The sequence below is a fragment of the Erpetoichthys calabaricus genome, chromosome 11, assembly GCF_900747795.2.
Source record: "Erpetoichthys calabaricus chromosome 11, fErpCal1.3, whole genome shotgun sequence".
In the NCBI taxonomy this organism is placed as follows: Eukaryota; Metazoa; Chordata; class Cladistia; order Polypteriformes; family Polypteridae; genus Erpetoichthys; species Erpetoichthys calabaricus.
This window is the reverse complement of record NC_041404.2, coordinates 74,987,180-75,000,465: the sequence shown is the minus strand read 5'-3', so window position 1 is coordinate 75,000,465 and position 13,286 is coordinate 74,987,180. Positions and strand designations below refer to the sequence as shown.

The following is a 13,286-nucleotide window of genomic DNA, read 5'->3' as shown; positions in this document are numbered from 1 at the left end:
CTGTTGCCAACATTTACAGCACTGATTTGGGACTCTCTGACCATAAAGCAGTATTTTTCACTGTTTCACTGCCTTTCCCTCCTCTTACCTGTAAACGACAAATTTCTTACAGAAACCTTAAAAATATCTGTCCCTCTATCCTTTCTGGATTCATTTCTGATCTTTTACTGTCTTCACCTATTCCATCAACACTAGATAGTCTTGTTGACCACTATAACTCAGCCCTTCATTCAGCATTAGATAAAACAGCTCCTTTAAAACATAAGGAGGTTTCCTTTAAACGTTCAGCTCCTTGGTATAACTCAGAATTGCGATCTCTGAAAGCAGCTAGCCGACGCCTTGAGAGAATGTCATGTAAGACTGGCCTCACCGTGCACATCCAGGCTTTCTCTGACCACCAAAGAGCTTAAAGAGAAGCACTAACTTCTGCCAAGAACACCTATTACGGCAGAATAATAGAAAGTGGCCAAGGGTTCTGTTCTCTGTAGTTAATAAACTACTCCAACCCGCATCTGGCCCAACTTCCTCTTCTACTGAAGTCTGTGAGGAATTCCTCCACTTTTTCCGTAACAAAATTAACGATCTAAATAATTCAACTAACATAAAAACATCATCTGTTTATATCTCTCCCTGTTTTCCCACTCCATCCAGCTCCTTCTCTAAGTTCTCACCAGTCACATCTGCGTCTGTTAATAACCTGCTTTGTAAGATGAGGCTGACTACTTGTGTACTGGACCCCATCTCCACCACACTACTTAAATCCTGCCTTCATGCCATAATCCCGACTGTTACAACAATAATAAACTCATCACTTGACACTGGCTCTGTGCCGCTCACTTTTAAAATTGCTTCTGTAACCCCAATGTTAAAAAAGTCTGGTCTTGATGCTGACAATCTTAACAATTTCCGGCCTGTTTCCCACTTACCTTTCCTGTCAAAAGTTCTTGAGCGTGTTGTAGCTTCCCAACTCACCAATTACCTAACCTCTAATAATTTGATGGAACCCTTTCAGTCTGGTTTCAGGGCGCGGCACAGCTGTGAAACTGCTCTGCTACGGGTAACCAATGATTTGCTTATGGCAGCAGACTCTGGACAAACCAGCATATTAATTCTGTTAGACCTCAGTGCAGCATTTGACACTGTCAGACATGACATCCTACTGTCCAGAATGGAGAACATGCTGGGTATCTCTGGCACTGCCCTCCAGTGGTTCAAGTCCTATCTGACTGATAGGCAAGAGTTTGTTAGTCTTGGCAAGAGCAGATCCAGCTCAGCACCAGTCACACAAGGAGTCCCTCAAGGCTCTGTTCTCGGTCCTCTTCTTTTCTGTATTTACATGCTTCCCCTTGGCCATATTATCCGTAGCTATGGACTGGGTTATCATTTTTATGCAGATGATACTCAACTCTACTTCAATGTTAAAAGTGGAACTTCATCAGAGCTTTCTCAGCTCACAACCTGCCTTAGTGAAATTAAAACCTGGATTGAGCAGAACTCTTTAAAATTAAATTGCAATAAAACTGAACTCCTGCAAATTGGGACTAAAATGCAACTTAATAAAATGAGCTCCTTCCCAGTCTATCTTGGCGGTGATCTCATCAGACCTGCCTCTACTGTAAAAAAATCTTGGCGTCATTTTTGATTCGTCCTTCTCTTATTCCTCCCACATAAATCACATTAAGAAACTTTCTTACTTTGACCTCTGTAACATATCCCGTGTTCGCTCCTTCCTCTCCTTCTCTAATGCTGAGAAACTTGTCCATGCTTTTATCACATCACGCATCGATTATTGTAATTCCCTACTGGAAGGTGCCCCTTCTAATCTTATATCACAGCTCCAGCTTATTCAAAACTCAGCTGCAAGAGTACTTACTCGAACCAGCAGCAGCGAGCACATAACACCCATCCTGCTCCGTCTCCACTGGCTCCCTGTGTCTTACAGAATCGAATATAAAATCCTACTAATAACCTACAAAGCCTTAAATAACCTCGCGCCAAACTACATCAGTGACCTTCTCCATCACTATGTGCCTGCCCGCCCACTAAGGTCCTCTGATTCTGGCAATCTTGTTGTACCCCACACTAATCTACACTCCATGGGTGACAGGGCCTTCAGCTGTATAGCGCCCAGACTCTGGAATGACCTACCGAAATTAATCAGGTCAGCTGACTTCATGAATTGTTTTAAAAAACAACTCAAAACTCATCTGTTCAGGAAGGCTTTTAGCTCTATTTGACTTTATTACCCTTCTCTCAGTTTACTTCTCTGTCAAGATGCTAATGTAACCTGTATGTGTGTGTGCTAGACCATCAATTATGTTGTCTGTTTTTTTTTTTTTTAGAATTCACTGTCTTAATCTTCCTTATTTATTTATCTGGTTTGTACAATGCTATATACTGTATACGCTGCCGTTCTTTATTATATTCTGTAAGTGCCTTGAGCATGGGAAAGGCGCTATATAAATAAAATGTATTATTATTATTATTATTAATGTATGATCAGCCAATTTCCCCATTAAATACCTTTGGGGCCACTTGGCTTTGTGCAGCAAGCACACACACCCACACACCAAAACTGAGCTGCACTGGAGTTTAAAAACAAACACTCACTGCCACGGTCCACTTACTTGCTTCACCACAGGGTACTTTTGAAAATTTGCAAAGCCAGAATAATCCTTGACATTTTTGTCATATTAGGGTCATTATTCAGACTCTGAACAACTGACTCTGTACATTTTGACTACCTGCCTTAAGCTCTGGCAGTTTCACATGAAATTAGGAAATAAGCATGAGAAAATCAGGTACCCAAACCTGACACAGGCAGACACGAGGCACAAGTCCAGCGCAACACAAACTTTTATTCAGCTGTGGGAAACTCTTCCCACAGGCATAGCCAACACAGTAAAATAACAACCTCTTTAGAAGAGTACCAGTTGAGTGCATGTGGAAGTAAGCTGTTACAACTGACCTTATAATGAGCATCATCGTCCTCTCCTGCATCTTCCTCCTCTTCCTCTTCGTCTTCTTCTTCATCCTCCTCCTCCCCCTCTTCCAGGTCACATGACATTGCCAGGCGGATTTCAGGCCCAATATTCTGCAATGTACGCAAGCCAGCCTAGCAACAAACATATTCAATTAGCCAATAATCAAAATTATATCCTCTATCTAAAAATAAGTCCTGGTTGAATGCAACCATATATTCCTGAACAAGATACTGTATGCAATGTTATTTTGTTACACTGAGGCACAACTAGTTGAAGCTGTGTTTATCTCTCAGTAGCACATTATTCAAGTTCAGATAAGCAGGGTTTTTACAGCAAATGTGCCATTGTGAAAATCCCAGCTACAAAGAAATAGCTTTACCTTCCATGTATTCATACCAGCATGGCTTCAAGACTTCCCTAGTCAGCAAGTGCAGGAACACCCAAGAAATGAATGAGCACTCAGGCAGAACGGTTCTCATCTTTACCTGTGTGGCATGAGTATTACCTCTGCCTTCAGATATTCCTAAACCTTACCTTAGTTCTCCTTGTGCACTGTCCATGCTAGAGGATTAAAGTTAGTAATCAAAACATTCACTGTACTTCACTTGCAGAAACGTGTGTATGTCATTCTCCATTTTGTCAGCCAATGTGGATTTGGGAATGTTACTCCATCAAATCTTAAAAAATAAGTGCAATTGTGTTCCCATAATATTTGCATTTTTTACATTAAAATTTCCCAAGCAAAAAATTCTTACATATTATCATAGAGGCATTTTCAGAAAAGAGGTCATACAAGATAGTTACAAATGCTCTTTTCTCATTCAAGTTGGGTGTCTGAATTCATTTTAGTTTTTACAGTCTTACAACAATTAAGGAGCCTAATATGAAACATAATATTTGTAAGCATTAGCAAATTAAAGTCAAGAATTCTGGCACAGTACAGACCAGGATGATCTCTTCAACCCAAGCTGACAGGAGGCCTTTAATGCCAATTTGTACTGAAATTAGAATTCACAAACTGATGTAATAAAAGTGGAAAAATGAGGTGATGTAATAAAAGCTAAAAAAAGGTCATATCAGCTGATATTACCTGTCAAGTACAGCAGCAGTGCTCATTAACTCCACTCTTGTTTTGCTTTCTTAGGTCAAATTATACCAGTGCATGAACTGCAACAATATACTGTGACTATATAAAGAGAAGCTTAATGCACTTAAAATAAAACAAAATAGGAAGTGTAAAGCAAAGTACCACTGGATACTTTTCCCTGTGACTGATTAACATTGACTTTTAACAGTATCTGAGAACTGATTAGTATTCAGCCAGTTCCACTGACTATGAAAGTGTAACTATTTATTTAAGAAATAGCATAATAATCGTGTGTATGTATCTCATAGCAACACACATCTATGTAGCCACAAGAATTTTAATGGCAAAATTCTATATATTGAATATAAAAAGCTCATGTCACAGGGACTAACTAAATTCAGATGATGTACTAATGTGCGTCATGTGAATAAACTAAGTTTTGTCAATCTTGGAGGAGAAATTGCAGAGATACTTGAAACTCATTTCCAAAACAAAACATGTTTTAAGTGGAATGATTTAAGTCAAAGGTTTTTCTTATAAAGTGTAACAGGTCAACACATTTTTTGCCTATAAGGATTTGATTTCAAATTTAGCTTTAGTCACATAAAAGAGTAATAATACATTGCACAAAATTGCACAATTGAATTCCAATGCATTTTATTTTAAGACATAAATATTACTGTATAGTGATGTAAGCAATTTCAGCCTTTATTAAAAAGGCATACATGTTTGCTTAAATTCTGTTAACACTTCCATGATCACACTTGCTCAAAAACTCTATTGCTTGCACATTACAACATCTTGCCAGGATCTGAGTAATGTCATATAAGCCAAGAACGAAACGTGGCCTCATGCCAATTTATACATTTAAAGAATCAATTTTACTACACTAGTCCTATATCTGATTTTTAATATTAATAGAATTTTTTTTTTTCCGAATTGCAATAGATAAAGAAAAGCTTATTTCCTTGAGGCAAATATTGTGAAGAAAATGTGTCTGACTGCCTCAGACCAATTAAATGTCTTGAAATATATCAGATTTGTTCATCACATATCAAATAGTAGAACTGCTTTCAACTCTTCTGCCATGGTCAGCAGCTTTATAAATAAACAGCTGTTACTTGCTAACAAGATGATTAACAACAATTATCTGAATGGGAGTGTATCACAGTTATTGTACATACAATTTTCGACTGCAGAAACTGATTTAATTAAAGTCTGAAATCAACAAGCTGAGCATTAAACTGTCATGATGAATTTAGCAGCTCTTCAGCTTTAATATTGCTGACATGTATTAATCACAATTAAGATTATGAATCAAGGGTATGGGGCGATTAATAACTCCATTGTGCAATTGACAATATGACAGTGAAAGATGAACACGGTCCTTTGTAATTTATGTTGATACTCAAGTCAAGTTAAAACTGAAGCTCTCTTCAAAAGTGGAAGAAACTGACTCTGCAGTGCACTTGAACTGAGCACTTCCCATTGAAGCTGACACCACTAACTCCAATACTACCCTAGAGGAAAACAAAAGAAGGCTTTTCAGATAAATTCTAAAAATAGATAACTAGAATCTGATTAAATAAAAAACACAAATTAAGTTGTAGTTATCATGGTAGGGGGCGGCATGGTGGCGCAGTGGGTAGTGCTGCCGCCTCGCAGTTAGGAGACCCGGGTTCACTTCCCAGGTCTTCCCTGTGTGGAGTTTGCATGTTCTCCCAGTGTCTGTGTGGGTTTCCTCCAGGTACTCCGGTTTCCTCCCACAGTCCAAAGACATGCAGGTTAGGTGCATTGGCGATTCTAAATTGTCCCTAGTGTGTGCCTGTAGTTAGGATATAGCAGGTTGGATAATGGATGGATATTATGGTAGGGCAATCAGTCCGTCAGACATTTTCCAACTCGCTATATCCTAACACAGGGTCACGAAGGTCTGCTAGAGCCAATTCCAGCCAACACAGGTTGCAAGGCAGGAACAAATCCCGGGCAGGGCACCAGCCCACTGCAGGGCACACACACACACCCACACACCAAGCACACACTAGGGACAATTTAGGTTCGCCAATGCACCTAACCTGCATGTTTTTGGACTGTGGGAGGAAACCCACACAGACTCGGGGAGAACATGCAAACTCCATGCTGGGAGGACCCAGGAAGCAAACCCAGGTCTGCTTACTGTGAGGCAGCAGCGCTACCACTGCGCCACCGTGCTGTGGTAGGGCAGTGGATAATGTAAATAACTTTCACTCCTCTAAACCAAATTGCTTAACTTATTTATACAAAAATAAAAATGTAATCCTTAAACAAATGTAGTAGTGAAAACTATTGACACATGTACAATAGTCTTTTTATCTACCTTCCCTGCTGCTTTGAACTCGCCTGGCTTTATACCTGGCTCCCCAACTAGAATATACACTTTGAATCATAGCGGGCTTCAGAATTTAATACAGTAAAAATAAAAAAAAAATCCTATTCAAAAACTTTAATCACTTTTTACTAACACTAAAATGAAAACTTTCAGTTTAGTTGCCAGCACAATTTAAACAGCTGGTGTAAACAAAAATTAAGATTTGATTTTCTACCCCCTTTAATTTAAATGTGGCTGCAGACAAAATGTCTAAATCCTTGATACACCCACATTTGGCCATTATGCTCCATCTACTCACTGCTACACAGCCCCACTAAGAAGAAAAAAGAAAAACATTCGGCAATTTTTAAGAAGTGTTTTGAAATGAATTTAAAATCAAAACAATGTAAAGACTGTAATCTATTTTTATTCTTTCCATTAAATATAAACCTGAAGGGTAAACTATTGGCTACTCAGAAAAAATTGTATAGTGAACTTGGTGATAGGTTTAGTCCATCACACACTCAGTGTTGCTAGGAGTTTATGCCCTATTTTTATTGAACACACTGACTTAACATTCTTTATCTTTGTATTAAAATATACGAACTGGTGGCACCTCCTTAGCCAGCAATAACTACTCTGAAATATTTTCAGTAATTGTTAATCAATCTTAAATTGGTCTGGAGGAAAGGTACAAATTGTTTCAAACAAGGTGAGAAAGCAAATCATGAATCAAAAGCTTAATCAAATGATGACAAAAATTATTTAACCTAATATAAAAATTACATCATGAATTTAGTACTGACAAAATCCCAAGTTGAGCTACATTCTTGTGCATCATTTTGACATATAAGAAACACAATTACAATACCAAGGGCAATCACCTCATGACGTTTGCCACAGGACAACAAGAAAATGTGAGAAGATGGCTCCAAATTTAAAGTAACACAAAGGCATGACAACAATGACACAAATTTATGAACACACCTGTAAAGTCCCCAATAATACAAACATGCACATATCTGGAATTTACACAGAAAGTGGAGTGCACAGAAAAAACCCACAGAAACATACACTACAAACCCGAAGTAAAACACATTGCAACACTATGCTTCGTAACTGCTTCTGTTAGAATGTAGTGCTTCCTATTCATCACTAGTAGGAGTATCCTATATATAGTAGGTGCAATCAATAAATAAATCCTCAGGGAAAAGAATTTGGCACCAAATCAAAATTTCACTGACTAAACACATTTTTGGAAGAAAGTTTACATACCTTTGTCAATTCATAAAGTTGCACCCAATGGCCACTTACTGAATAAAGAGCATGTGCAGTCACTATATAAAGTTTCCCCAGGAGGGAAAATGTCATAATTACACATCACCTGTGGTATTTCCCTGTGCAAATGGCATATCTGTGCAAAGGTATGCAGAGATAGGTTCAATGATGTGGATTTGCATATAAGACAAACACACTTTTAGCTTTATATATCAAAAGTTACAGTTTTCATTCATGCCAGTAAGATCAACATTTTCCTTATTAGTTTAAAGAGCACTCCTCCAATAGTCTCATGGATAATTCAGCTGCTCAGTGACAAATGTGAGACAGGTATCACTGTTCTTTTTGGGTAGCAGTGGTTTCTTTCTAGTTATCATCCAAAGTACAGCATTGTTTCATCATTTTTCTCATGATAGACACTGACATTAGCAAAACAGATCCATAGTCACTACCTGATGCAATGTACTGCTTTCTCTTATAGTTTTGTTTAATTGAAAAAACACCCCTGGGACGATTAGCAAAATTTTTCTGCTTCTCAAACAAATGAATTTTAAAAATGTACATAATTATGTTACTGTATACAGACCAATGATGGCTAATGTCTTTAGTAGAAGGTTTGTGAAAATTTGACTAAATTTTGAGGTGTTCAGAAATATATTTTGATTGAGATGCAATTTATTCCTCAAACCCAGGTCTTCCACTGCAGATTAATAGTGCAAACAATATTTTATGAGAATGGCCCCTTCAAACGTATACCTAATTATCTTCTCTCTGACTGGCCATTTGAGTCAAATTTATAACTTTAATAAAGCTAATAATCTAAAAAAAGTCTAAATACTTTTTACAAGAAAATCAGTGAATGCTGTGGGAAGACCTAAAGAATGAACAATTTTTGTGTTTTTTAATAAGATTCACTTCAGAACCAAGGTAAATATCAGATCACCTTTATTTAATTTTAAGTCAAATTAATTCAGAAGTATCGCCAAATATGAAGTGTTCACCAGCTTTTTCTCCTGTTTCTGTCATCATCGAATGTTTACCATTATTACCAGATCTAAATCAGTAGTCGTCTGCATTAATATTTATTTCATTATCTGTAGATTTTTATTTCTTCATTGATTATGTCAATACTAATTATTCTGAATTACTTAAAATCCCTGTAAGACTTAAGAAAGACTAACATGTACTCAAAATATACTAGTAATTATTTTAGAAAGAGAGTATGAATTAATGAACATGGCCATCCACAGGTTTGCTTTCTGTGCACAGCCCATGATTCAATACTAAGCCTTTAAACCTAACCACATAATATTCTGACCAGTGGGTCCTAAAAAGTTTAAAAGCAAAAAGTTTTAAAAAGTAAATTAAAGTTTAAGAAAGCTGTATTGATTGGTATTTTCTTTCCATGTCTTTTTGTTCTAGGTATTCCAGTTTTTTTATCCCACATCCCAAAAACATGATTAAGGTTGGACGGAAGGACGGACGGACGGACAGACAGACAGACAGACAGACAGACAGACAGACAGACCGACCCCCCATACAAGTTAGTCAAACACCAGGAGGGATGCATACTAAGGTCAATTATACACCAGTTCATGTCTAATGCTGCTAGAGGTAAGTTAACCAAAAAATGTATAAAAAAATGAAAAATTAAATTAAAAAGTCTCGTATGAAATGAATGTAAGAGAAAAGGAATTATGTAAGCATCACTCTGTAAAACTAGAGTAAACAATTTACGTTACAGTAAAAACAATCTCATGGCTGCATTATCTGCACATTATAATGATTCAATATTTCTCTAACACTTGTGAACCACTAAGGGGCGTTGCAGCACCCCAAACCCCAGACACAACTGCACAGAGTCAGGTTCAGACTCCAATAAGAAGATTTACTGGTACAAATGCCTTAAAGTATTCCACTGTTTCAGCAATAAGACTCTTCCCTTCACCACTCCACCCAGGTGAACTTTGTCCGACCACCCGACTCTGACCCCAAGTGAAGCATAGCAGCTTCTTTTATACCAGATTCGGGAATACTTATAGGCACCATCACATTGCATCCAGAAAGCCCTCCCGGGTCAGGCAGAACCTCTCAGTGAAAGGAAAGTCTGCCTCCAGCAGCTCCCCCTAGCTGCACCTGAGAACTCCAACAGGGCTGCTCACCAAAGCTACAACACTGCAGGTGTCCAGACAGGAAGCACGCCAGTGGGCTGTTGCCACCCATTGTACTGTAAAAATTTACAATAAACAGCTTGTAATTTCTGGATTGATTTTAAATATAGAGACTATATAACGGCTTGCTTAACTATAGTAGGAGACCAATTAAAAAGCTAACTTGGTTGGGACAAAAATCTGCAGCCACAGGGGGCCTTCTGGGCTGAACATGAGAATCTGTGGTTCAACCTAGCCATACCATACATCAGCCTTGGTGCAGTTTTACTTTTATCTACAGTGAGCTGTTTGCTAGCTAAATATTAAGATGACAGTGTATCAATGGCTTTAGTTAAGTAGCATTGTAAGATGCACACAATGGTAAGCTAAACTACTGAGTTGTGATAAGATTTGTATGCCAAAATTTATCTTTTACTGTTTACTTTTCTTCTACTTTATTATTTTCCTTTGCATGGAAAGGTATATTCAATGCTATGTTGGATTTTCTGTAGGCATAAGCCCTTGTGTTTATGGGTACCATGTTACACACAATTACTAGTCACAATCTGTTCTTGGCTTTGGGCTTGTTGAGCCCAGACTGAGGGTAAATTTTTTCATCAAGATTTAGACAAATAAGTTGTCAATCAAAATTCTAAATTAGTATCCCCAGGTGGGGGTCTTAATCTAGCCTTGCTGATATCACTGCTGCTGGGTCCTCCCTCTGGATTGATAAGTGGCCCAGAGGAAAGGTGTCAGCAGTGGTGCATTCAAATGTGAAAGAGTTAATAGTATTTTGTTTTTTGTATGTTTTTTCTGGCTTTTCTAATTATTTCTGCTCTGTCTTTGTATTTTTCCTAACAAATTACATATTGGGACTTGTTTGCCTTTGGATTGCCTTTTTAGTTGCATTCTTTTTGCTATTCTGAGCATTTTGACTGCTATTTTTGTAAATAAGCTCTCAATTTCTAAAGAATACAGTTAGCGATTATCTTTAAAAAACAGTTTTTATGGTTTCATCACACTTTTTGTATATTTTGGAACTCACCATCTTTCTGAACTTTTAAAGACAACTGCCCACTATGGGGCATATTTAGGCTGTAGCCTGTAGGTAGATTTCTAGAGTAAGCTGGTCTCTGTACCAATCCCCACTATTCTCTGCTGTCTCTTCTGGTTCTTCTGTGGTGACGATCTGCACCACTACCACCTGATCAAGGCACAATGTAGCACCATGAGGTGATGGAATGAAGGCGGGTGTGTCAGCTCTCCACAAGACCAACTTCATCAAATCCTATTATGTGAGGCATGAAACTAAGAGGTTTGATTTAGGAACATTTAAGTTAGGTAGAATAGCCAGTGGGGGCTGAGTGATCTTTTGGCCTTAACACCCCTGCAGATTTTGTTTTCTTCTCCAGCCTAACTGGAGTTTTTTTTTCTATCCTCCCATTCATCTGACCTTACCTCGTTTTGTTACTTATTCTTTAACATTATTGCCTAATAATATTTGTTTTTCTTTTCACATGTAACTTTCTGTTTGACATCTTGTAGCACTTTGAGCTACATAGTTATATGAAAATGTGCTATATAAATAAATGTTGTTGTTGTTGAAGTGAGCCTACCCTGTGTTGGCCAGTGAAGGTTCGGGTCTGCTTTTTGTGGAGCCATATCATAACACATTGCTAATGCTATACATCTCTTATTTTTCACTGTGATGCACAGTTTAAACATGTATATGGTTTCCTGCTATTTTATTTCCTTACTTACATGAGAACTTCACTAATGCCTTTTTCTCTGAACAGAAATGTAAACAGGAACATATTCTTACTTAATGAAAAACAGTGTCAAGAATAAAATGTGGTAACATTGATTACTTTTAACAGCACTGACAAGCTACTTCAGCTTAAAGATGAGTCACCCACAGTATGAGCTGGCATTCTACCATGTACTATAAATGAGCAACTTTAGAGCTAAGGTGCATGAGAGCCTATAAACATGGAGAGCCTACAAAGTTATTTTTGAATTCCATCTAGTGCAGCAACAGCAAGTGGACCTTTTAAAGACAGCGAGCTACTTAAAAAAAGCGAGAATGAACAGGCACTCAGCACCATCAAAAACTACAAAGGCAGGGTACAAAATACCTTAGAAATGGGGAATCTATGTTTTCTGAAAGTGAAAACTTTGCTGCTACAAAGTAGATGTATTCTGTAAATTGAAATGTTCCTGTTCCCCTCATTTTAATCCTCAAGAACAGGCACAGTATTTTTTTTCATTTGTAAAAAATGCTCCACTTAAGAACACAGTGTCCCATTTCAGGCTAATGTATAGCATGATTGTAAAAAAAATAACTTGTAAAAGAAAATTAAAACCCTGTAAAGTTTTTCTCAAATGTTACTCCAAAATGTTACTCCAAAATGCCTAAAATATAATGAGACAAACAGCAAAAAGTGCTATAGTATACTATTGGCATGTAAGAGACTGGAATGAGCAAGCTTTTACTCAAATTACTTTTATACCCAGAGATCCTGTAAAATCCACCTAGTAGATTTAGTTCAATTGGCAATGATAAGTTTGTAGTGGCAGTGAAGAAAACCACACCATCTATATAAAGAGATACTTTTTGTTCCACTTTGTTCCTTTCCTTTCCTTGTAATTCCTTTTTTCCAGTTGTTGCTGCAAAAGGCTAGGCAGGGGAAAGAAAATTTGCAATAGTGGAAACCCTAGTCTGATTGCAGGCTCTAGCATGAAGCAGTCAAAACTTGTACAGTTAACACAAAAGAAAGCTTCTGGACTATAGTACAGAAACTTGATCTAACCACAGATATTGGATTCAACACAAAATTTGCACAATATAGTAAACAGATACTTAAATTATATTGAAGCTTTTTCTACATCTAGAAATGCCAAACCTGGGAGGTAAGATGATGAATGGGTTATATAGAACATAAAGTACTTGTCAGAAATTTACCAGTTGATGCCTGCCTTTAATGAAACCAGTTTGATTCTGTAATGACTGTTCAATTAAACCAATGATTAAGAAACTGGAAATGCATGATATAGCTATAATTCAAACTACAATTTTCACAAAAATCTTACATTTTCTGATGAAAGAACAAATGCAGCTACTTCTTTATATCACAAAGATTATTACATACCACCTTCAATTTTTGAAGACCCACTTCTGTAGGCTCTAGGTATCTACGTCAATTATTGTTCAGACATGCTATCCACCATCACAAGAGTCCCACATTAAATATATTTTAGGCTATAAGCATTTTCAGTGCATAAAAGCAGTAGGCACGCTGCATTGAAAAGTTTATTTAATGTCTCCAAATTTTATTGCTGCAAAAGGGTTTCTTATAGCTTAGAAAATAACCAGAAAAATCAGAAGATGTGATAAACTATATGCCATAGAACACATTTTGCAATGTAAGTCGTGCATAAAT

The 13,286-nt window shown here is 37.4% G+C and overlaps 1 protein-coding gene across 4 annotated transcripts in view; it reads right to left on the bottom strand.

The window, feature by feature from the left end:
• Positions 1-13,286, bottom strand: part of LOC114661328 (voltage-dependent L-type calcium channel subunit alpha-1D-like) — a 232,888-nt gene that overhangs the window by 15,545 nt on the left and 204,057 nt on the right. For all 4 annotated transcript variants that reach the window (XM_051933786.1, XM_051933787.1, XM_051933788.1 and 1 more), the window contains exon 41: positions 2,969-3,115. In XM_051933786.1, coding sequence (XP_051789746.1) covers positions 2,969-3,115 — 147 coding nt within the window. The remainder of the gene's footprint in view (positions 1-2,968; positions 3,116-13,286) is intronic.